The 26308-nt window shown below is 40.9% G+C and overlaps 1 protein-coding gene across 2 annotated transcripts in view; it reads right to left on the reverse strand.

Moving 5' to 3' along the window:
• The window catches only part of Snx7 (sorting nexin 7), an 84557-nt gene that overhangs the window by 8247 nt on the left and 50002 nt on the right, over positions 1–26308 (reverse strand). The window contains exon 8 of one of the 2 annotated variants that reach the window (NM_001012083.1): positions 10821–10973. In NM_001012083.1, coding sequence (NP_001012083.1) covers positions 10821–10973 — 153 coding nt within the window. Of the gene's footprint in view, positions 1–10820; positions 10974–21453 lie in introns of those variants that run through there. The other variant, XM_039102434.2, reaches the window with a different exon arrangement.

Consider the following 26308-nt stretch of genomic DNA (forward strand, 5'->3'; position numbering starts at 1 on the left):
TTTCTCATCAGTTGATTCCCTTAAGATGTGATATCCCTGTGTATACTCTTTGTATGTTCTAAAGTATTTAATCCTTCCTAATCTCTTCCTATTAAATCTCTAAACAACTAAGCCTCAGAAATGCATGCCTGGTTTAAAGTATGGGGAAAGCAGGTGCCTATGCCTTACCTCCCTATTACACACATAAACTGGTTTTCATTAGCATGGATAACTGAGAAACAATTATATTACAGGACATAAAGTCGTGACAAGACGATTTTAATAGAAGTTTGAGACAGCGGAAACTTCCAATATACCAAAGATGTTTTCTAATTATATGAGACAAAATAAAAAAAATGGCAGTTATGTAAAGCAATGAGCAATGATGTGGACTATTTGGATAGAAATGTGGATATAAATCATCACCTTTTTTTGGTTAATTTTCAGAAAGACTCTCACTTTATAAGTCAGCCTACCTTGGAAGTTACCATGCAGCATAGGCTGCCATGGAAGTCGTGGAATTTGGAATTTCTTCAGCCTCAGTCTCCCAAAATACTGCAATTATACTGCAACACACCTGGCCACCCTTTAATATTAAATGTACATTTCTTTGAGTTCAGTTTATAATTCTTTTCTCTTTGTTTATACCAAATTTCCAGGGACCATTTTCCTAGCTGTTAAGGTCGTTCCTTAGTATCTACTACAGCTTCAGTCCCTGTAGTCTTTCTTCTGACTACAGGGAGGGAGAGGGCAGAACATACTATGGCAATTGCCTCCAATGAGCAGCTCAAAATAATTAAAAATACAAATAAATCACGCACTGAAAATTGGGATCTATAGTCAATTATAAAGCCTCTGAACAGTAAGAACAGACTTATTAACATCCTAGGGCAATAGGATTTCTTCTTCTCTTGCTTTATTCATTCTTATTGCATACGTCTGGTTTTATTTGAAATAAGAACTGATTGCTCACAAGATAAAAATTGTTTTCTATGATGTAGATGACATAAAGGATGATGGAGTGAATTATTAAACAATTAATAATATTGATCTTTTTAAAAAATTAGGAAAGAGCTTCTAGTTATTTAATAGTTGGACATCACATGTCACTGAGATAAAAAGAAGTAGCTGTTTTCTACCACACCTATGTGACCACACTTATGTGAATTGGATGCTTACTAGACTCATCCTGAATTTCCTAACCCTGAGATTGTTTGGCTTCTGGTAGTGTCTTCTGGTGGCTAAGAGAGAAAATTAGAAAGGCACAAGAGCACAATGGATTAAAACATTTAAACTGGCATGAAAAATGATTAAGTTGAGTACAATTATAATCTTCTGAGCCTATTAGCCTAAGTGGGTATGCATACTTAACAATTTCCTCAGGGTTGGGGATTTAGCTCAGTGGTAGAGCGCTTGCCTAGCAAGTGCAAGGTCCTGGGTTCGGTCCCCAGCTCCAACAAAAAAAAAAAAAAAAGTATAAAAACAATATCCTCCCTTCCTTCATACGCACACACACACACACACACACACACACACACACACACACACACACTCTCTCTCTCTCTCTCTCTCTCTCTCTCTCTCACACGGGCATGGGCACTTCAGTCCTATAGTGTATAATGATATTCTGAGACAGTTTCCACAGTGGCCAAGACACTGAGAGTTGTTTCCTTAATGAATTGTTTTGTTATCATTAAGAGATTTGTTTTCTTATGTGTCAGATGTTAGAAACTGTTAGGAATTTGTTTTAAAAATGGAACAAAGAAACAAACAAACAAAAAGCCCAGTTTGATATGAACTCCAACTTCCCAGTCCTAGACCATTCTAGAGTCTTCTACCTTGGCTATGCTACAATTCTAGAGCTTGGTCCTGGAACCCTGACTAGGGGTAATGAGTGACTCAAGGAAGGACAGACACACATAGAAAAGCTGGGCTGGGGGTAGTGATCACTGCAATGGAGTGACAGGACTACCATAGCGACTTGAGTTCTTTGTGCGTTTATTATGGAGGGCAAAGGGGAGAGTGTTGACTAATCATCTCAGTAGGCAGTCTCCAAAGCAGCAGTCTCAGGGTGGAAACCCCTGAGGGAGGAAGCTGCTGGGGTTAGGCTTTGTACACACAGGACATTTGCTTGAACTCAACAGCCCACTCCAACAACAGGAAATCTTTGCTATTCCTGTTGAGTTTTACCTAGGGAAGGCTTTGGCACTTCCTTGGCATTGAGGCCTTGTGGTCCTTGAGAGGAACATGCAATACACAGTCACTCGGGACTGCGCTCTTGGCTTCTTCCACTCTCTATGCTGTCGCTTTCCTTTTGCAGGAGTGAGAGTGAGATTGACTATTAAAAAATGTGTCTCTTTACTCAGATTCAGCCTGAGAGAGAGAGAGCCAATATGTAAAGAAACTTAACGATTTAATATACGCTACCTATTAGATCTCTGCCCCAAGATTTTAAAAGGAAATCCAAAACTGCCTGCATTCTTTAGGTTCAAAATCACAGGGGAAACTCTACATGAGTTAAGTTTCTCCCATGTCCACCCTTGTCTTTCCAAGGTGACTCATACAGAGAGAGCTGAGCAGTGCTGGTGACTATGTATGACACCCATCCAAATGGCAGAGGACATTAATTAGAAACAGGTGTCAGAGCTCCAAGTTTCTGGAGTTAACTTTCACAGTCATCCAGAGAGGGAAAAGGGGGTGGGTAGAAGACCTGTCAATCTCCCTACTAAGAATCAATTTAGAATTAAAAGCTTCAGTTGAGGCTGTAACTGCTTTTTGGCTGGGTAAAGGGTTTTCATAACACCCCGCAGGAAATTAACATAACCAGCCTTGCCTTTCTGTGGAATGGATGGTTTTCATTTAACCTCTTTAAATGCACCTTTGTTTGGTTTTGGTTGTCTGATGGGCAAACCCATCCTATTTCCATTTCCCTCCTTGATTGAGAGCATAGAGCGGAACAGCAACCAAGCAGCCATTTTCTCCCTTCAGGCTGTCTCCATCTGGGATTCATTGTAATAACTTTATAAGCATATGAGTTCTTCCTTTCTTTAGTTCAAAGAAAGTCCACATACTTGACTCTGGTACTATTTGGAAGTTTCTCAACTCCCCTTCCTCAAACCTCACTCTCTCCTGAAATGTGACCCGTGACTCTTTCCATTCTTTTCTGGATTCATCCTTAAATGTGCTGTCCTCACATCTTCACGTTTCATGGTCCGCGGTCCGTTGTGCAATCACGTTTGATTCCTTCGTATGAGTCACGCTGCTCTCTCTGGAACTGCACTCCTCTGAAGTCACAACCTCTTTCAAAGTCTGTGACTTTGAAAGTGTAACTAGATTTTCTATAAATTTTCAAGCCACTTTACTAAACTCTAGGGAATATGAAAATGGCTAGAGTTTCCCTCCTTTGCTTTTTCCTCCTGGATTTAAAAGGCACTTTATCCTTAGGCTGACAGCAGATGAAGATGACATTCCTCCTGTGCTAGTTAGAATAAAATTTTGGGAGGCTGCTCTCCTTGCTCCTTTTACTCAAGTAATTTTTTTTTTTCTGATTTTCTAGCTTCGAAAAGAACAAAATTTCTGACAGAAATTTGGATCAGGATCTTTCCTAGGTAGCAATTTTATAATTATAATCAATACACTTCCACCTCATATCAGAATTCTTGGGAGCTATTCTATCTTGGGCCAGGCTGGTTTTCAGCATCCCCTCCCCACCTCCGCCCCGCCCCTGCATCAGAAAAATGTGTCAAGTCTGTGGTGTAAAACTGAGGTAAAGGCAACCCTTTGCAGGCTCCTATTTTCCAAACATAACAAGGGCTGCATTGCATTCTGGAATAAAGGTAACTACATTTGGAGAACATTCAGAACCCTGGGAGTCTGTCTGTCTATTAGTTTGTAGAGGAAGGCCTAAGTTATTTTTTTGTACAGGCATGGAATTTTTAAATGGATCACAAGTAACTAGATTTGGATTTCAGAAAATCTTTGGCAGTAGTGCCCATTTGGATAGAGATTTGCCTTTGTCAAGATATTTATTTTTCTATTTTCATGGATGTCCCAGAAAATGCACTTCTCCATAAATGCTTTCCTACTTCCAAGATGTACATGTGAACTCAAATATTTGTGGTGTCCAGTATGCCCCAAAATCTTTCTATAGGTCTGTCCATTACAAGTGATTGAATAAGACACATTTGAAATATCAGCACAAGGTACAACTAGGCCTGCGTGTGATTCTATCACTCAGAGGTTGAGGCAGGAAGACCGCCATAATCCCGAAACTGGTTTGGATTACGGAGAGAGTTCTAAGCCATACTGGGATACACAACAAGACACTGTCTCAAAAAAAGAGGAAGAAACTGTAAAGCTATATCAATAAAGTGAATATGCATATTATTTTTCCATAATAAACTTTAACTATATGAAAAAGATTTAAGCTTAAAGTTAGATCTACCACAGTGCCATACACATCAGTTTGATCATAGTCTTTTTTTTTTTTAAATTAATTTAAAGCCAGTATACAAAGGACTGGGTTTCATTGTGGCTTTTTTTGTACATATTTTATTGATAATTATAGAATTGCTTCTTTTTATTTATTTTATGGTTAGCATAAAAATATTTTCTTTGTACATTTCATTTCCATTGTTATTTCCAATTTGTTCACATTCCCTAAGATCCTCCCTCCTGTTCCCTGCCTGCACTTGAAATTCTGGTTATTCAAAATTCATATCACCCAAATTTTAAACAGCTAATATTATCTTAAGACTTAAAAAGAGAAATTTAGACAAGTGCTTAAGTATTTCTGTCGTAGCCTTGCAAATACTTTGGATTGCTGGTACGGGTGTCAAGTCCAAAGAATACACCATTTCTCCCCAAAAGGGTAGGTCCACCAACTTCTTCCAAAACTGAGTCTGGGCTCAATTCAAGTTGTGCTGAGCCAGGCATGGCCCTGGTGGGGACAGAGTGACATGGTCCTTGGCCCTGGGACAGAGCCTTGGATTGAGCCTCCATACGTGTCTATGGCTGCTGTGGGCATAAGGCTTGTTTGTGTCTTTTCGCATTCCTCTGAGGAATGTCCTCCCTGTTAATGACTCCAGGAGAATTAAGGACAGCTCCAGTCCAGGGGTTGAAGGTGTGGTTATGTCCCATCAAAATGGTAAATACTGGGACTTTCAGGGCAGGCCTTAAGTCTATGGAAAAGAGCTCTAAATACAGGAGCTCAATATATATATATATATATATATATATATATACATATATATGTGTATACATATATATGTATATGTATGTACATATACATACATATATTTTTTCAACTATGCAAACTATAAGGATACAATATGAATTATGAGGGGCTTCATAAATCTAAAGGAACAAAGGCAGCTACACTATGAGCCTAATTGTCAGAAAGATATAAAGGCAGATTCCTGAGTTCCAGGTCAACCTAGGAGGTTCGTTTGGTCCAGGTGTGGTAGGAATGGTAATTTCAGGGAAGGGCCCCACCCAACTAGCTCATCTTCAGTGCTACACAAAGGCAGACAAATCTCTGAATTCTTTTGCAAGGTTAAGAAAAAAAAAAAACCTACGTTTTCTCTCTCCTAAGAATCAAAGGGTTGGGATCACAGGATGCTGATTCATAAGATAATCAAAAGTAAACCTGCAGTAAGTGTCCTGATTGATATGTAAAATAAAAGACAGGCCCTGGGTTCTGCAGGAGTTGATATGCTATGCAGAGAATATTTTTGTAGGATAAAAAGGGAGAAGTGGGGACTGGGGATTTAGCTCAGTGGTAGAGCGCTTACCTAGGAAGCGCAAGGCCCTGGGTTCAGTCCCCAGCTCCGAAAAACAGAACCAAAAAAAATAAAAAAAAAAAAAAGGGAGAAGTGCTTGGAGAACTGCCAGACACACAAGCAAGCAGGCCATGGACAGTCTCTAAACAGCAAGCAGAACACAGGCCATCCCATCAGCTTGGATCCAGGGTTTGACGTCGAGTCATTCTTTTACAGATCCCAGGCAGCCCTTCTCTCTGAACCCCTCCACAAGCTGAGGCTGGTCCTTGGCAAAGCTGGACTACAGAAGGATTTCTGATTGCTCAGGAAACTGTGAAACAGGGTCCTGAATGCAAAGAAGAGTCATTTTCCTTATCTCTGACCAAATAGACACATGGCTCCCCATTGACCTATGTCTGGCAGGTATCAGCATGTTCAAGTCCATGATGGCTTCCTGGCTCTCTCATTCCCTACTTACAAGTACCTGTTCCTTCCCCGTGTCCCTCACGCACACATACCAGCCCGCTGGCTTGATAGTATTACTTACGATGGAAACAAATACACACATTTTAAGTATTAGTAAATATCTAATTGCATGATTTACAAATACATGGCAATTATGACTAATTGAAAAATTATGTAAAACAACTGAAACATATGGAAAAAACCCCAAATACATTCATTTTAATTCTCATGGCCCCAAATGAAGAAGTAATATATTTCATGTGGGCACTTTCTAAAAGGGCTGTGCAAACCTTTATTTAATCAGTATGATAATTCTGGGCTAGCCAATTATTTTTCTATAATTATACTAGTATCTACTTTTCTGTAGAAGATGGGTTTATTAACTTTTTGTCTTCTTTACTTCAGGATAACTACTTAATTTCTATGTGGTAGTTTTCAGTAAGTATGTATTACTTTTCTTTTAAATAGAACATTAGGCGACAAAATAATGATTTTTATACACTTACTAGTAATACTAAATAAAATAAAACAAAATAAAAAGACAAACAAGGAACAAAAAAAAAAAAAAAACCCAAAACCAAAAACCATAACAGTCTGTGAACTACAGATGCCCTAGAATCCAGTTCCTTTTATTAAGTCCACCCCTCAACACAGCTTCCAGGTATCTCTGGTCAATTCCCTATCCTGTTTATTCCAGTCAGGCTGCTCTAGGTGTATTAGCACACACAAAAGAAGCAAAGACATTTCCAGAAGCAAAGGGCCATCTGCAGAACTGTAGAGAAATCAGGGCTGTTTGTAACATCCTTAAAATTCACAGTGAGGTCACTAGACAAGTTTCTACTGGGGAAAAGGTCACTGTTCTCTTACAGTTTTGGTCAAACCTAGAGCCATTCTAAAGCTACCCTGAAACGAAGTTCAAGGAGGTACGGAATGCTCATGTGTAAGAGGAGGTGGGATAGCCGAGAAGTCAGAGATGGCAAAACAAAGCATTCGGAAGCATGCACTCTTGTAATCCACCATTTTGCTCGAGGACCAATGTTCTTTGAAGCTTTTTCTCTATCACTATAAGCATTGAGGATAATCAGAAACAGTGAAAAACATCCACTCACTTAATTCCACATGCCATAGTGTACTGTTCCAATATCCCTGCCATTGCCACATCAGTAGGAATTTGTTTATATGCTATTGCACCACCACGTCCTGTCTCATATTGGTTCAGTCAAGGTCACAGCACCCACATGATTGCACTCCCATAATCTCTCATCCCCTAGTGATGTCCTTGTCATCTTAGTTTGCGTCCACACACTTCACGGTGTTCTCAGAGCAGTGGAATTGGTAGCAGATACTGTGTGGGCCGGTCCCCTACACAAACAAATGCATGCCGATACTGTGGAAGCGGGGTGTGAGTTCATGGGAGGAAAATAATGGAGTAACATTGTATATCCATCCCTTAGCCAGAGAGTCAGGAACCTAAGCGTGGCATTTCAGAATGGCAATGGGTAGTGTCTGACTCAGACCCACTGTGCATATGTGTGATCTCCATTTCCTCTGTCATTTTGATATTTAAATTTGAAGTTATCCAAGCTGTGATCATTTCCCTTCCTACAGGTAAATCCAAAGGCAGATGTGTGAACTCTGTTTTATCTTTTGCCATAGGAACAGACCCTTTGGGGAGTTAGCTATGTGAATGTTAAAGAAAAAGGAGGCGTTTCTGTGATGATATGATTAAATTAAACGGGGACGGAAAGATCATGACACCCTTCATTTTTCACTGTGTTGGAGACAGTCTGAGGCTAACAGATGACAACACATTGCTGATCTTTAGGCCCTTGCAGCTTTTCTACTAATTAAGACTTCTTGGTCACTCAAGGGTGCCAACTTCCTTATCTTGCCTTGGTGGACTGATGTGCCAGATATGTTAAAAGTTGTCACCGAAACAACAAGGGGTATCCAGAGCAGGGTCTTTTGAAGTTATAGTAACAAAAATCAATTGTTCTTCCAAACAACACATCCAAGATACAGAGCACAAGTTGTATCTTCAGTAACAGAAATATACTTCCCTTTGGGGCAGAGTTAGAAACACAACAGGGTGAGGTGAACTTCTATGAGTGACATTTGCAGTGACTAGACGTGTTAATGTTAATTTAACTGTTTTCAAGGAAGTAATGCCTGTGTATAAACCAAGTTTTAGCACAAAAATAACATGAATACACATTTATGTAAGATGTCATGTCAAATCTCAAACAGAGGCAGGGGCAGAGGCAGGGGCAGGGGCAGGGGAAGAGGGGCAGAGGGGCAGAGGGGCAGAGGGGCAGAGGGGCAGAGAGACAGAGGCAGGGACAGGGGCAGAGGCAGGGGCAGAGGCAGGGGTAGGGGCAGGGGCAGGGGCAGGGGCAGGGGAAGAGGGGCAGAGGGGCAGAGGGGCAGAGGGGCAGAGGAGCAGAGGGACAGAGGCAGGGACAGGGGCAGAGGCAGGGGCAGAGGCAGGGGTAGGGGCAGGGGCAGGGGCAGGGGAAGAGGGGCAGAGGGGCAGAGGGGCAGAGGGGCAGAGGGACAGAGGCAGGGACAGGGGCAGAGGCAGGGGCAGAGGCAGGGGTAGGGGCAGGGGCAGGGGCAGGGGCAGGGGCAGGGGCAGAGGCAGGGGCAGGGGCAGGGGCAGAGGCAGGCAGATATGGATGAGTTAGTCTGGTTTACATCAGAAATTTCAAGACAGCCAGGGTTACATACACATCAAGACTACACCTCAAATTAATAGCAAATAAATAAAAGAAAACCTAACCAAGCAAAAGAGCCCAACTTAGAAAAGTCATCAGGAATTACATTTTTAAAAAAATTGATTGTATTTGTCATATAATTTTAATATCTTAATGCTTTTTGTTTCACTATGAATAGGTATATATATTCTCATTTTTAAGGCATTTTCTTTTTTTTTCTGAAAGATTTATTTCCATTTTTTAGTGTGTGTATTTGTGTGTGTGTGTGTGTGTGTGTGTGTGTGTGTGTGTGTGTGTGTGTGTGTGTGTGTGTGTGTTACTCATACGGCAGAAGAAGGCATTGGATGTTCTGGTGCTGCAGCCACTGTCAGTCAGCTGTGTGTGGTCTGACATAGCTGCTGGGGGCCAAACTTAGGTTCTGTGCAGGGAAAGGGCACACCCTTCACTGCTGTGCACTGTCCAACTCTAGAAGGCATGCTTATGGCCTTTTCTCAGCTGACTGTCACTAAGAATCTATAATGAAAATATGCCCGGGCTGGACAACAAGGAGAAGTAATGACCACTGCAGATGTAAACAGTTGTCATACTGTCACTTTATGTGGACAAAGGACTTCATTAAGGTGAAGTATATTAGACCATTCAAAACCTGAGGTTTACAGACATGTTAGCTGTTTGGCTTACTTAAAGGGTATGAATGCATGACCGACAATAAGGAGAGAGAAAGAGCATCATCAGAGGAAAACTCATTAGCCTTCATAGAAGGAATGATGAGATTAAACTGATACCATGTTCATCAGCCTAATCTTTATCTTCATGCTGCCCTGCTTCTTCCTCCCACACAGCTAAAGGGCTTGAACAAGTCCCTTACTACCAAGTTCTTGTCCATGAGACTTGGTACCTGGATTTTGGTCTCTCACACCTTCAAGTAGAGATGTCTTATTTGAAATTCACGTTTCAGCCTCAAACTATTCTCCAAGGATCACCGCATCTCTTTTATATTGGATTAGATTCCCCGCTATGTACTTCTATACTAGAACGTGCATGACGGTTTTTAGGATGCCTGCCTTTAACTATTTCCTATACTGGGCATCACTCTATGAAAAAAGGACTGTCGTACATGCTGTGCCCCTCTTCGGGGTTACTGCAGAATGCTTGGTTAAAAGTAAATGTGCACTTAATTCCTATTTTATGAAAATGTTCATATTAGTTCATCTTTCAAAAGATATAACTACTGAATTTAAGCTACCTATAAGATGATAATTATTGTAGCATACAGTATAAATTCCCTAATCTACCAATTTCATATATTTATTATTTTTGTCAGAGGCAGTGTTAGTGTATTTTAAATATTCTTCCAGGAAAGTATATTTAGACTACGTTGGGTGGAAAAGCAATAACATTGTATAATTCATTTGAGAAAGTAACCTCTAGGACAGTTAGTTGCAAAATTCAAAATGATTATTCAAAGAGAAAAATGCTAACAAAGGATGGCCTGCTCTCCCCCAAATGCTTTTTAGTTTTGTATAGGTAGATCTCTAGATCAGCTGCTCCTCCCGTGTAAGTAGCTTTTTAAGTAGCTGTGGGATAGAAGTGTCCCAGAGTGCAGGGACAGCTCTGGATTGATTCTCCGTTAAATGTCTGCTGTTTTTCTTCCTTTGCAAATTCTTTATAAGATAGACATAGGAAAGGGAAAACTAAGGGCACCATCAGAAACATCCGACCCTCTTTTGAGGACTGCAAATCCTTCTGGAGCAATCAACAGAGGGAGAGACACACCAGAATGGAGTCACCAAGTAGGCTTCAGACTGTGACATCAGACTCTTTTCCTGCCTCTTTCAACAGAGCAGGTGGACAGCGGAGAGTCCACTTAACCAGGGAGTGCTTTCAGGAACCACGGGCTTACCTGCTCATAGTAGCGGATGTTCTCCTCGGCCGTGTCTGTAAATGCTGACCTGAGGTCATTCTGCATGTTCTGCCTCCACCTTTCCCAGTCTGCTTTCAGGGCATTATTAGCACACTCCACTTTATCTTCAAGTTTCCCGATTTCCTCTGTAAGCTGAAGACACCACAGAGAAAGGTGAGTGGATGTGTGTGGTCTGGCCATGTGGAGGAGTCACTGACTCCATGCAGTCTGACCATTACATTAAGGTTAATAATAGCTCCCCCTGTTTGCCCTGTGGAAGTCATAAGTACTGACCAGGCACAGTAGTCACAACAAGAAAGCAGGCTGCATTCCGTAGGCCCTGCTGCCCAGTTCTAGTCTGCCTCATGAGTGCTTCAGTTTGCATAGATATCAAACCCTACGCCTCAATTTCACTATTTACGAAACAAAGGAAACTGAATACCACAAGAATTATACTTTATCCTCATGATCTATATCATTAATGGTGATGATTTAAATTTATGTCAATAGATATGAGATGCCCTTCACTTCAGCTTCTCAGTCACAATTAAACACCTATACATGCAGAGCCATAGAGATTATGTTTTCAAATATGCTGGCCCTGGGGATTAACCTATACACTTTTCCTTCCTCGTTTGTGGTTACTGTTGCTGCGATGAAACAACTATGACCAAAATGCAAGTTGGGATGAAAGGGTTTATTTGGCTTACACTCCCACACTGTAGTCCATCACTGAAGAATGTCAGGACAGTAATTCAACTACCGCAGGAGCCTGGAGGCAGGAGCTGATGCAGAGGCCATGGAGGTGTGCTGCTTACTGGTTTGCTCCTCATGGTTTGCTCAGCCAGCTTCCTTATAGAACCCAGGACCATCAGGCTCGCGATGGCACCACCCACAATGGGCTGGGTCCTCATACACTAACCGTTAATTGAGGAAATGTCTTTCAGCTGAATCTTATGGTAAGCTGAAATAAAACTATCCAGCACACAGCTGAATCTTCTGTCAAATTGAAATAAAACCATCTAGGACACTGAACACAAGCAAATTCATAATCTAAACATGCCTGACCCTTGGTCCACCCTCCATGACACAGGCTTAGTGCAATATTTACATTTTTCTCCTCATCCCCACCAAACTTGGAGCATGCTGTCCACGTTTTAGTTTTCAGACTGAGCACATTGAGACATTTTTCACATATGTATGTGTTTGTTAATATACTCAGAATAATTTATTAAGTGTCTCATCTGCACCAGGCATGCCTCTGGGGCTGAAGGATTCAGCACTGAAGATACAAGACAAAAATTCTCGCTTTTCCTAGAGTTTACTCTCTCTTGGGGAGAGACAGACTATATGCAAAATAAATAAAATATGAACCATCAACTCAATAATAAAATAATAATAACAGCTCGAGTAGAAAATGAAGCCCAATGCCAGAGAGAAAATGCTAGGCTACTGAAATTTTAGACACGATGACCAAAGGAAATCTAAGTAAGAAAATACCATTAGAGTTAGAGCTGACATTTGAGAGTGAAACATGGGGTCCTCTTGGTTAAAGGTGTCTGGGCAGCAGAGGGCATGGATCAGACATGGACCTGGGGGTGGACATATGGCTGACATTCCTGAAGCAGGAGGCTGGGGTGGATTTAAAAAGCTGAGGAAGTTCCTCTAGGTGGTGAGAGAAGTACCAGAAAGCAGATCTCATAGCTATGCCATCCATAGAAGGGCTCTGGGGTTTATTGAGCAAAGTGAACAGATGTGAGCAGGGGTGACCTCTCAGGTTAATGGCACCACCTTTTTCATGTTTTAAAAGGGACATTACATGCTGACATCATTTGTGGTCAGACTGACTTATAAAGGGACATCATTTCAGAAGCATTTCTTATTTTAAAGAAATGACTATTTGCAAATGTTTAAAGTGTGAAAAATATTATCACCGATGCTTGAATTAACTTTTTCTTTTAATATCAAATTTTATTTTTGTGTTTGTGATTTTAAACTTAATTTTCCTAAAGAACTGATTTTACACACACACACACACACACACACACACACACACACACACACGTCTTTGTATGTAGACAATCCTATATCCCCAGTGGGAGATTTACAGATTTTAGTTGTAGGATTCCTGGTGTGTTGGTTTCTTGTTTGCTTACTTAGGTAGAACTATCACTCTGTGAGCCGCTGTGTTCTTTTAGGAAGAATGGCTAGCAGAGTACTAACTGAATAGCTAATAATGACAGGCAGTGATGCTAGCAGTTAGAGCCTGGAGTAAAGTTGTTAAAAGACCAACCTCAAGCAAGATCCATGCCCATGAAGAAGTGTGTTGAGGCTGTTAGCCTTACTCCTTTGAGTTGCAGGCTAGAGCCTTCCCAGCGGCAAAGCCATACAGATTTTAAACAAATATTTAGGGTCCAGGGGTCCACCCACCAAGTGTGACCAAACTCTCTCCTGCTTAGCTTTACAGTCTGTGCAGTACTATACACTTTCATGGAACGGCTGGTCTGAGGGTTCTCTAGAAACTGACTTCAGGAATCACAATATTCCACTCTTATATTTTGTCTTTTCTGTAAAAGTTAAAATGTTACCACTACTATAACCAATGTACAGAAAACTTGTCATTTGTCACTCTCTATGCTGCCGCATTAAAACCCTTTAAACAGAGATGGGTTGATGATGGTCCAGCTCTGTCCAAGGAAATGCTGCAGTTATAAAGAGACATTGTCTTCTGACCTCAGGGATAAAGTCAGGAGTCTCTCCCTGTAGCATCAGGACTAAGAGGGTTGGGGGTGGGTTTGACTTCAGGTTGAATCCTGCTACTACCTTTTATGAGCTATGTGATTCCATAAGTCTCTTGGTTGAAGTCTTAACTCCTCCATCCATAACACAAACATAAAAAAACTAGCATTCATTTCATAGGAATTAAAAATAGCACATGAAATGCAAAACACTGACTTATAGAGTGTCTAACAATCAGCCTATTGGATGTTTGCTCTTGACCAGCACTACCAAGTATATCGCACCATTAGCATTGGCTGCTACAGTGGACATAGGCATCCTGTCATCTTCTGGTACTTTGGTCTCTGGCATCATGTCATTCTTCAGTCGATGCATGGGTCTTACTTCAATGACCAGTGCTGTTTCTAACTCTGTCATTGCCTTTGTGGAGGATGACACATATGCTTGGAATAACTATGATCGATTCATAACATTGTCCTTGCTGCCTTTTGTTGTTGTCATTGTCCTTGATGAGTTGATTATTTCAGTTGGAAAAGGGAAAAATGAGGATATTTCTGCACAGTGAGTCATCTGTCTGTGATTTTAATTCAAAAGAACATTGCTTCATCAGAGGCACCAGACACCCGAGTCGAAGAATGGTGTGTGCGGTTTCATGCTAGCGCTTCATGAGTGCCTCACATGAGATGCTCTTCTCCTAAGTTGGCTTTCTCACTTGCTTTTTTGAGACTGGGTCTTCATGTTATCTATGCTAGCCTCAAACTCAATACAAAGCAGAGGATGACCTCGAACTTCTGAACCTCCTGCTGCCTTAGTTTCCTTCCCTATCCTCACACCTGGTTTATACAGTTCTCAGGCTCTCTGGCAGGGCTCTGTGCACTCTAGGCAAGCCCCCCACAGGGCTCTGTGCACTCTAGGCAAGCACCCCACAGGGCTCTGTGCACTCCAGGCAAGCACTCTACAAACTGAGCCCCAATCCCAGGCTCTTGTTACTTGCCTTGTTACAAAGACTAGCTATTCTGAGTCTGCCATTTGTCTGAATTCTGACAGCACGTGGATGTCCAACAAAAGTTAACAAATTTAGGAAAATAGGATGTGTGAGAGACACACGAGGAGGCCAAGGAAACCCCTCAAGTGGTCCTGGTCTATTGGGCACTAACAAACAGCAGGTTCTGCTAGCAGTAACCATTTGGAATTCATTTAATCTCCTCAATTGCAAAATAGTGTAAAAAGGCTGGGTGGAGAGAACTGAATATTTTCCTAACTTTTCTTTTCACAAACACTTGTAGTAATTGGTCCTCTGTCAGGTGAAACTTTAAAAAGCAAGCAATTACCGGCAAAATGTTCTAAGACCAAAAAAAAAAAAAAAGTGCTAACCCAATATTGGAAGATAATGAGAAAAGGTTTATATTTAATAGTAAAGCTAATGGATAACTTCTAGTTTCATTTTTGTTCAGCTAGAAATTAGCCATAGAGTTAAATGAGACTCATTAATACTAGGAGACAAAACAAGATCTTCTAACAGTATATACCTCCAGCAATAGGAAAATAGCACTAATGGACACTCACTGCATTTATGCCATTGGCTATCATTTTAACTTATAGGCTTTGCATATATTATCACATTTAATCTACATAAACATGCTGTAAATTGGGTTTTATTACATGCTGGGAACCTGGAAGAAAGGACTAACACAGACTACAGTGACCTGTGACTTAACAGGGTTTCAAATCAAAGTCTGTGTTCTCTGTATGCCAAGAGCATGACCGTGCATTGGCCTAGCTCTCCTGTGATGGTCATAGGGGAACTAATCAGTTCTCGTTCTCAAAGACTGTCTTCTATAAAAATACATGTATGCAGAATAAAGCATGAGTAAAAGAACGAGCGTATTACATCATAGGAGGAAGTATTCAAATGAATTTAAAGATACAGGATAGAAGGTTAATTCTGCTTGTAGGGCAGGTGCCATGTTGACCATTTACTCCTGGGGCCTCAGACCTAGGTGAAAACCCAGCATGAGCACAGTGAGACAAGGAAGGAAGACACGGTGGCAGAGTTTGGAGTGGACAAGGAGAAAGGTAAAAGATGTGGTAGGGGAAGTAGACAGCAGACTAGAAGGTATTATGGACTACGCGTGAATGGATTCTGTAGGGGTAAATAGTGAAGCAGTCAATACTGTGCTCTGAGTAGAACAGACATGGTGGCTAAAAGAGACAGGAGTGGGGAGAGAAGACAGGAAAAGAGTGGGTTGGAAACAGGGACTGAGAAAATTATTAAGCAAAAGAACAAAGAAGGTGTGGCTTCCTCTCTTTCACTCAGCCACCCACTCTGTGCTATTCACTTAGCACACATTAGGCTACGCTATGTGAGGTGCTAATAGATGGGGAGTAGGAGAAGTAGTCCCCAGGAAACCCCTGCTGACAGGAGGAGTGCAAAGCAATCAGTTAAAGACAGTGTGAGGAACATTTCCGTGAAGTGCACAGCAAGTACAGGTTCCCAGACACACCCTTACTCTGGAGTTTCAGAAGAACTGAAGGTGGCTCTTTGTTGTTGGGACCTAGAACTGGAAGGAACATCAGACTGGTGGATTAGCAGGGGGGCGGCTCTGGATTCCTAAGGATGATTGGTGGGGAGGCCTGAGAGTAACAGAGTTCCTGGAAGAGCCCAACCAACAGGTGCCTGTGGTAGCAGGGGAAAGCAGAGACTGATGGGTAGAAGGCAGAAGTGGAACTGGTTAGTATGGGCACCAGGAGAAAAGACTAAGTGGCTTAGAATGAGAAATGGAAGTGCAGTAGGAGGACGACAGAAACAAGGCCAGGCCACAGTAGCAATGTGGCCATTCTCCTAACAGCCCCTCTTGCTCCAGTGTCACTGTGTTGGATAGTTATTAAAAGCCATTCATTTACAAAAGGATGATAAATAATTCTTTATTTAATCCCATGTTGGTAAGGCAAGAGCACTCAAGATATGCAACCTCAAGACTACATTGATAGTTTGAAATTTCCAGACTGACGCTGGGTACTAATTCTGGCAGTTTTGTCAAGCTGGCAAGTGACAGGTTGTGTGAACTGCCACCTTGACTGTATTTCCACAGAACCAAATATGTAAGCGGTAAAATAACAGAGCTTCGAAACGGGGGTAAACCGTTACAGAGACTACCGAGAGAAGGGCTTCACATGGCAGAACAGCAGACGCACTGCTTCACTCTGAAGAGACATTTCTCCCTCACAGAAGAGCTACCACTGGGATGTGAACCATCCCCAAGACACCCATGGTTTAAAGCAGCCACCAGTTCTAGTGCTACTAGCAGGTGGCGGAACCTTGGGTTGGGGGCTAAAGAGAAGGTAAGTCAATGGAGATATACCTGTGAGGCAGATATTGGAACCTCTGTCCCAGCTCTTTCTCCCCTTCCTTCTCGATTGCCATAGGTAAGAAACCCTCCTCAGGACATGGTGTTGTCTCATCATTGTCCCAAAGCAAAAAGGCTGCATGACTATGGATAGAAGTTTCTGGAGGAGTGTTGGAAAGCTGGCCATTACCCATGTTTTTTCCCTTTGTACTTTCACTCTTGAATGCTGTTATAATTTTTCCTAGAATTAGCAACAATATGCACAGAGTGCTAGAACTCATTTGTACATTATCAAAACACTGGTTCTATAAAATATATGCTCATATCATTAAAATTCACAAGTAGATAAAACTGGTTCTATTTGTTGACTGTAACCTCTGATATGATCATTTATTTTGAATTGTTACAGTATGCGGGTTATATCAAATTGTAAACATTTTACCTTTTCTAAGTAATTTGAACAATATTCACATTTAATGAAAGAGAATCATTAAATCTGATAAACCTATAATAGAATCGATCCAATTTCAGAAATGTACACAAGTTTAGGAAGCCTTCTATGCATAGTCACTAGGTTATAGGAAATATAGAAAATAACCTTGTCTATTCAAAGTCCCAAAAGAATCCCAACATGGTGGTACACACCTGTAATCTCAGCACTTAGGTCCAAGCGACACCTGTCCCTCACAAATGGCAGTGCTGCTGACAGTGTCTTAGATGAAGGCCTGGGCCTAACCCAGATAGGGCTCTTAAGAGATAAACAGAAAGGCTGTTTCTGTTCACCAGGAAAGCTACTAGTTCCATTATCATCCTGATCATCAACTACCTTCGGCAAAGGCCTCTAGCTCCTGGATAAGCCAAACAGCCCTAACAAGTCCGCATGCTAATCTTCAGGCTGTTCTGTTCTCTCCCTACCTTCCACGCCACCTTTCTCATAATACTGACAAGGCTTCCCCCACTAGTTGTCCTCTATTCTCTGACGAAGCCTGGCAGTTTGCTCTCCCAATAAACATTTCTTTCTACCCACAGAGTAGCCTAGTTCATTGCTTTCACGGTGTCCTTTCCTTATAGCACTTAGAGACCTGATACAGGAGGACTGACACAAGTTTCAAGCTGCCGTGGATTACACAGTGAATTCAGGGATACTATGGGCTACACAGCGAGACCTTCTCTCATACCAAAACAGAACAAAACTCCAAAGAGAAGAGGGTGTGTGTGTGTGTGTGTGTGTGTGTGTGTGTGTGTGTGTGATTAGAGAATTCAGAAGCAGCTCATTTAATCAACTTTGGGAAGCATATAGGGGGCTATAAAGAGTTGGCTCAGTAGTTGAGAGCAATGTCTGCTCTTTCAGAGGACCTGGCTTGGTTCCCAGCACCTCCATGGCAGTTCACAACCTTCTATAATTCTAGTGCCAGGAGGATCCTAGATACTCTTCTGGTCCCAGGGAACTCCAAGAAGAAATATAATTAGTACATAGGTATACGTTTGGGAAAAACATCCATACACACAAAATAAAAGCATACACTAAAAAAAATATAATGCTCTCTGTTCACTTAGTTAATCAATACATTATACTATGATCAGGGCACATAGTAGATGTAAGAAATAAAAACCAATATAATAACCCACAATTTCTTGAGGCACATGAGACATACAATTAAAGTAGGATTCTTAAATTTTGGAGCTCTTTGCACTAGGATAATGAAGTGGGATTAAACTGCAGTTTTCACTCACTCAAAAAATCCTTTTTCTTCTGACAGAGAGCATGAACAAACTGTGCCAAACCTGGAACATTCTTTTTGATAATTACTATTCATGCAGAGCAAAACTAAAGTCTGCTAATACCTGAGAATAGACAAAGTCACAGAGAAAAGTTAAATGAAATAAAAGGGAAAAACAGACTCCAAGTCAACCACTTTTATCACCATATTACAAATTAAGTATATATTTGATGACTAAATTTAATTATTTATTAATGATGTACTAGGAAGCCTTTATGGAGAAAATAAAACATGCTTGAGGTTTGCATGAGTCCCGGTTGTAAAATCCCTTCACTAACTTGTTGGATTGGACATTACTGTTTATTTCTTTGAATCCACCTAAGATTGTCTGGAGGATTATCCTATGGTTCCAGTGACTAAGGAAGAAATGCTCCCCCAAACCCTGGTACAGTATTGTCCTCCTGCTCCTCATGGTGTAAGGTCTGTGTGTCATTCACAGTGGAGAGAAGAAAGTGGATGAATCCTAGCACATTAACCATGTTTACAAAAACATAACGCCGGCCCTCCCTTTTCATGGTCTCATGGGAGCATTTCCACAACTGTGGTCCACTAAGTTGTTTTAACGATTATTAATGTTTGCAGCACTCTGTCTCCCAAGCCCTTAAATACCCTTAGTCTCTTTCCCTAAATCCTAATCCTGTTTGAAGTGAAACTAACTCAGAAGTCTACAGAATCTGAATAATTTTCACTAATGGCTTTTATAAATTTTAATTCCCTGTTACATTTTAAAAAAGACTTATGAAACAGATATCCACGTAAGTACAACTAACAGATATAGATCTTTTATCCATGCTCTTCATAGCACGTTTGCTGCTAAAATGCGGGTTCCTACTCTCTTTAAAAACAAGAGATAAAAAAAATGGTTTTAGCATAAAATGTTCATTCCTATAAAGATCTTTATTTTAAAGTACCTACCATGAGTGAGGCATAGGTCCACCCAAATCAAGGGATCAAGGACAAATGAAAGGTCCTTGTCACTGGGAGTCGGCATTCTAGGAGAGACTTACTATCCACATTATACCTTTCTTTCCCATAGAGATTCAATATGTCTCCAAATTGCCACGTGATGAAATTAAGGTATATGAAAACACAAGTAAGTAGTAAACAATCAGAGGTAATCAAACTCAGATGGGATGACATCATTACCATAATGCTTCTTCATGCGCTTCCCATGGGTGAGGGAGAAAGGTGTCTGTGTGCTGGGCGGGTGAAGCGCCTGCCTCCCTGATAATATTCCCACCCTTGAAGACATGCGCTTGGCTACAGGGCTGACATTCCTCATTCACTGTCTACCTCACTTGGCTGACTTGCTTAGCATGTAGCAAGTTAGTTTTACTTCATCCTCTCGAGTTTTGTCTAAAATTTAAAATTGCATAGCCATACAAGAGGGACCAATGACTTAAAGCACAAGGCTCTGAGGTTCTAGGAGTCCAGTCCTGCCTAAGAACTTCACAGGGTAAATTTCCTAATCTATAATCTACAAAATAAGAAAGCAGCACTCACTCCACTGGATCTTTTCTTTTCCCTTTTTTTCGATATTTTTTAAATTTACATTTTAAATGTTATCCCCTTTCCCCAGTTTCCCCTCCAAAAACCCATCCCCAATACCCCTGCTTCTATGAGGGTGCTCCCTCACCCACCCACCTACCCCTCCCACCTTCACACCCTGGCATTCCCTTACACTGGGGCACTAAGCCTTGACAGGACCAAGGGCCTCTCCTCCCGTTGATGCCTGACAAGGCCATCCTCTGTTACATATGCAGCTAGAGCCGTAGGTCCATCCTTGTGTACTCTTGGGATGGTGGTTTAGTCCCCAGGAGCTCTGGGGGCTCTGGTTGGTTGATATTGTTTTTCTTCCTATGGGGTTGAAAACCCCTTCAGCTACTTCACGTCTTTCTCTAGCTCCTCCATTAGGGACCCAGTTCTCAGATCAATGGTTGGCTGAGAGCATATGCCTATGTATTTTTCAGGCTCTCGCAGAGCCTCTCAAGAGACAGCTGTATCAGGCTCCTGTCAGCATGCACTTGGCATTCGAAATATTGTCTGGGTTTGTTGTCTGTATATGGGAGGGATCCTCCAGGTGGGACAGTCTTTACTCTACACTTTGTCTCCATATATTCTCTGTGATTATTTTTGTTCCTCCTTCTAAGGACTGAAGCATCCACACTTTGTTCTTCCTTCTTCTTGAGCTTCATGTGGTTTGTAAATTATATCTTGGGTATTCTGAGCTTTTGGACTAAAATCCACTTATCAGTGAGTGCATACCATGTGTGTTTGTTTGTGATTGGGTTACCTCACTCAGGATGATATTTCTAGTTCTATCCATTTGGCTAAGAAATTCATGAAGTCATTGTTTTTAATAGCTTGTAGTATTTCCATGTGGAAATGTACCACATTTTCTGTATCTATTCCTCTGTTAAAGGACAATTGGGTTCTTTGCAGCTTCTGGTTAGTATAAATAAAGCTGCTATGGACATAGTGGAGCATGTGTCCTTGTTACGTTGGAGCATCTTGCTTACAAGGATATAGGGAAAGAGGAACAATCCTCCATTGTTGGTGGGATTGCAAGCTGGTATAACCACTGTGGAAATCAGTCTGGTGGTTCCTCAGAAAATTGGACATAATACTACCTGAGGATCCAGGTACACCACTCCTGTGCATATACCTGAAAGATACGCCACGGGATCTTATGGAATATGCTATCAACATGCCTGGGACCCAAGCTTTTTTCTTCGTTTTCTAACTTTGTAGCTATTTAGTGTGCGTGTGTGTGTGTGTGTGTGTGTGTGTGTGTGTGTGTGTGTGTGTGTGTGTGTATGTGTGTTTCAAATCATGCATCTGAATGCAACTTATCTCCCCCTAAAGATGTCTACTGACGTCAGTCCAGACCAGAGACATTCACCTGTCCCTTGTTGGTAACAGACCCCTGCTGCTGCAGGGCCATGAACTAAGACATAGTTCCCAGTGACAGCACAGGATAGGACCCAACCATGGTCTCAGGTAGCATCACAGGCTTGGATTGAGTGGAGACACTCATGTGAAACTTAAAAAACCAGAGTTCTCAAGGAAGGGAGCATTTGCTGCAAAAGCACATGAACTGGGGTAAAAAGCAAAGCAGGGCAGGGCCAGACAAGCTCATGTTGTAGGTGGTGGAGACTAAAGGCTGCTAGTCTCGCTGTAAGTTCAATGAGAGATGCTACAGAGAGCAATAGGGCAGGACACCCTAAGTCACTTGTATCCAGGCACATATGCCTGCATACATGCACACATACTCCTAGCACAAGTACGTTACAAGTACAGGATTAGAAAAACAGTTGCGTACAGCTGGAGAGCTTTTAACAAATGCAAAGTTTGCATCAGACACTGGTGTGTCTGAGGTTTACTGGCGGATGCACACTGGATCCTGTACATGACAGAAACTAAACTGTTCTGACAATACACAAACTTTGAACTATATATAACTGTCAAGTATGTGTCAGAAGAAAATGTGAGTTATATACATATACTTTAGCATCATAATTCAAGAGGAGTTAATTACCTTGACTGACAATAGTGCTGTCAAAATATTTGATAGATAAATATGAATAAATCTCAGGGCTGATGAGATGGCTCCTCAGGAAAGCACTTGCTGCAGAGGCTCATGATCTAAGCGCAGTCCTCACAAACTACATTGTGGAAATGAAGACCTCTTCATTTAGGCTGCTCACAGGTGTATTACATTTGTATATGCTTATGCTCAGAGGCAGGAGGGGGGAGGGGGAGAGGGAAAGAGGGGAAGAGAGAGAGGGAGAGAGGGAGAGAGGAGAAGGGAGAGAGAGTCTTCCCTGCAGTTTACTTTCATGGACCAACTTTCTTCAATACCTGTGGTCTATCATTATTAAAAAATAATATCCTTTTGCCTGCTCTTGTGACTTCTTCCTGCTAGCAGACTGCTTTGTCTAGCCTCAACATGAGGGCTTTATCTAATTGTATTTTATTTTGTTTTCCGTTGTTGTCTCTTGGAAGCTTGCCCTCTTTTGAAGGGAAATTAACACATTATGGATCTTGAGGAGAGGGTTGGAGGAGAGGAGCTGGGAGGAGTGGAGGGAGGGGAAACTCTGGTCAAGATGTAATAATGTACACAAGAAGAATTTATCTTCAATTAAAAATAAGGAAAAATAATAATGTAGGGGAAATTAAATTTGCTTCTCTAAGAGAGAATCATTGTTGTTGACTATTAAATCATTAAACCTTTAACCACTGAGTCCTGATTTTATAATGTCCAATATTAAAAGCAAACATTTCTTATCCTCACTGCATCACTGACTTATAGAACCACTAACATGGATGGGGAAAGCCCACGAGACCTCAATGCTACACAGAGGACTACAGGTAACTAAGGAACACTGAGAATGGGAGAGCTTTTGGTTATCCAATAACGAAAGGGCAGCCCTGAAACCACACATACAAGTTACATTATACAGACTGAGCAGGTTGTACTTAGGTATACACATATATAGACACACACACACACACACACACACACACACACACACTCACATATGCTTTTTCTCACTCCCTACCTCCCAGCTTTTCTTTCCTCCCTCCCTCCCTCCTTCCCTCCCTCCCTTCCTCCCTCTATCCTCCCCCCACATTTGGTATATCAAGATATGAGCTCTTAGCTACTGTTCCAAGGCCATGTATGCCTGCCTGCAGCCAGACACTCCACCATGATGGACATGGACCAAGCCTTCAAAAGCATAAGCTCTAATAAGGTTTTTCTTTTATAACTCGCCCTGGTCATGATGTCATCTCATATTAATAGGAAAGAAACTAAGACATACAGGATCATCATTGTGAAGAAAACAGTTCGAAAGCATTTACTTGAGAACCAGGAACAACGCAAGTGTTTTCTGTTGCTAAAAAGATCACCATGATTTTTGTCAGCCTAGTAACAAATGAAAAAGTAAGTATAAGGTATCATCATTGAATAAACTACACAGAATAACTGATATGTATTCAGTGCTGCTAAGAATGTCCACACAGAAAAATCAATGAACAAATTACTAAAATTAAAAACCCTTTAGAAATTACCTGAGTAAAGGTAAATTTCATTAGGTTGAATCTAAATTCTCCCTTTTTGTTCCCACCCCTCTTAACTGTTTGGTGGTTTTAAGGCAACTTGGAATCCTAGCTTTAGAAATGTTTAGCAAGTAATTATGTTTCAGGATAAATAAATGAATAAATAAATAAATAAATAAATAAATAAATAAATAAAATTCCATGGTTACATATACTGGTGTTTCTCTTAATAGATTAAAAAAATAAAGCAATAAAAGTACAGCTGATTAAAGATATAAAACGTCTTTTAGAAAAAGCGTATTTAAACCATATAGAATTATAGAAAAGGAGACTTAGAAAAAATAGAATGGAATTAATTATTCAATTTTGAACCCTAGGAGTTCTTTAATTCAGCTTATTTAGTCCTCATAGAATCCTCTGTAGAGCAGTTTTGCATTCTAAATGGTGTTACTTCTTTAAAAAAATTGATATTTCTATCTTTTCCCACTATTTCTTTAATGTAAAAGGCATAATTGGAAAAAGAAGAGAAGCAGAAGCAGCAGAAGCAGAAGCAAGAAGAAAGAAAAAAGAAGAAGAAAGAAGGAAAAAAGGATGAAGGAGAAGGAAGGAGAGAGGAGGGAGGGAGGAGGGAGGAGGGAGCAGGAGGAGGAGGAGGAGGAGGAGGAGAAGGAGAAGGAGAAGAAAGGAGAAAGAGAAGAAAAGAAAAACCCAAAAGGGCACAAGTTTTTTATGAGAGACTTTTCAGGTATGAGCCTGGTTCAGAAACCACTTCTGACAACACCACTGAAGAAAACGAGAGCTTCATTCTACCCAAACTTTGAGCAGAAAAATGACATGAATGAGCAGATAATCAAATTAACCAATGAGACTGGGGAGAGGGTTAGTGCCCTCCCACAGACAAACATGGTTTCCCTAATTTGCATGCCATGAATTGAATGATGAAACTCACAGGGAAACGGGGACAGATTGTAGATAGCCCTGCCCATTGCTGCCCTGCAGGTTACTGGAGGAAACATCTCTTTTCTACTATGATCACTCTTGGGTGAATTATTTCACCTCCAGCCAATGCCCTATAACAATTAATGCTCAATCAAACCACAATTCCTTCAGTTTACTTGTACTTTACTATTAGTATGTAAGCTCTGTCATGGGGCCAAATTCCCTTTGAACCACTACTTTCAGTCCGAGGTGGTCATCAAGTTAGGGTAGATCTACTGCTGCCTTACTTCCCCTTACTCTCAAGGGAATTAGAATAGAAAATTTTTGTAAAAGAGAATTATTTACAGTTTGGGTTAAAAATATGATAAAATAACACAGTTTCTCTCATCATGCCTGTGACAGTCTTACAATTCATGGCCAAGCATTACACGAAAGCTCAAAGCTATAGAAACTTCATAAGGAGTGTGTCCTTTGCTGGGGGAGGAAGGACAGTAGACTAGTTTGCTTCCACTGTCTCTGTGCTCAGCATATGGCTGTGATACATTTTGACTTACACCATCTCCATTTTGTTACATGGAAATTATAGGAAATTGTAGATTGAAGGATTAATCTTGGGAGAAGTGAAATGCTTGACTTGCTTTCCTATTATTTCTCTAAGAAAAAATTTAATACCTGAAATTACCATAAAAACTTAAAATGTGAACGATCCTATCCATAAAAGCACATAACACCAAATTTTCAATAAAATAATATTAATTTGAGAATTACTATTCTTACTCAAAATATCTTTGTTTTCTTTTTTAAATGACTTCTCTGTTATTTCCTTTTATGGAAAAGGAAAAGCCCAGCCACTCAAATTTATTCAAATGTTAAAACTTTCTCTTCACAATAAGACAAGCTGAGGAAATTATCATCCGGAAAAGTTCTTGAAAATAACATACCTAAATAAAAAGATTTAGATTGCTACTCTATCAGAAGACAATAGATAACTCAAAAAATTAAATTCTAATCTGACAGCTACCTCCCCTTAACAAGCACTAATTAAATTGCAGGGGAGAGAGAAGAGGGCTCTTAACAATAAAATTGTATTATTTTCTGATTCATAAAGAGAGGTAAGATGTGTCTGAAGAAATTAAATGCTTGATTATACAATGCTGTAGAGGCACACATGTGGTTGCTAAGTAGTACCTTTCTTACCATACTTTATAATTCCCACTGTTCTCAAGAAGTTGAAACCTCGCTCCTTGAAGTCTTACTGCAGATTTATTATCCAAATGTAACGTGTTCAATAGTACACAATGGCTTCTCTAAAAATGACAACTTGAGTCTGGAAGCACCCACAAACCCCATTGCTGAATCACTTTTGAAGCCAGCATCTCCATCAGCATTAGCATCCTTCAAATAGTAATTACGGCTTGGCTTCTCGGTATACTGCAGGCACAGAAAGCCAATTACTCAAATAGCACAATTCGAGGAAATGATGAGGTCCCCTTTGAATCCTCTGCACGGGCAAGCACCTCAAACAAGCGGAGAGACATCGAGGCTTCTTCTCTTTCTAAGGCTTCCAGCAGTCCATTTATAAAACCCTTTAAAAGAAATCGACTGCCCAGACTCCAGGCTC

The sequence above is a fragment of the Rattus norvegicus genome, chromosome 2, assembly GCF_036323735.1.
Source record: "Rattus norvegicus strain BN/NHsdMcwi chromosome 2, GRCr8, whole genome shotgun sequence".
In the NCBI taxonomy this organism is placed as follows: Eukaryota; Metazoa; Chordata; class Mammalia; order Rodentia; family Muridae; genus Rattus; species Rattus norvegicus.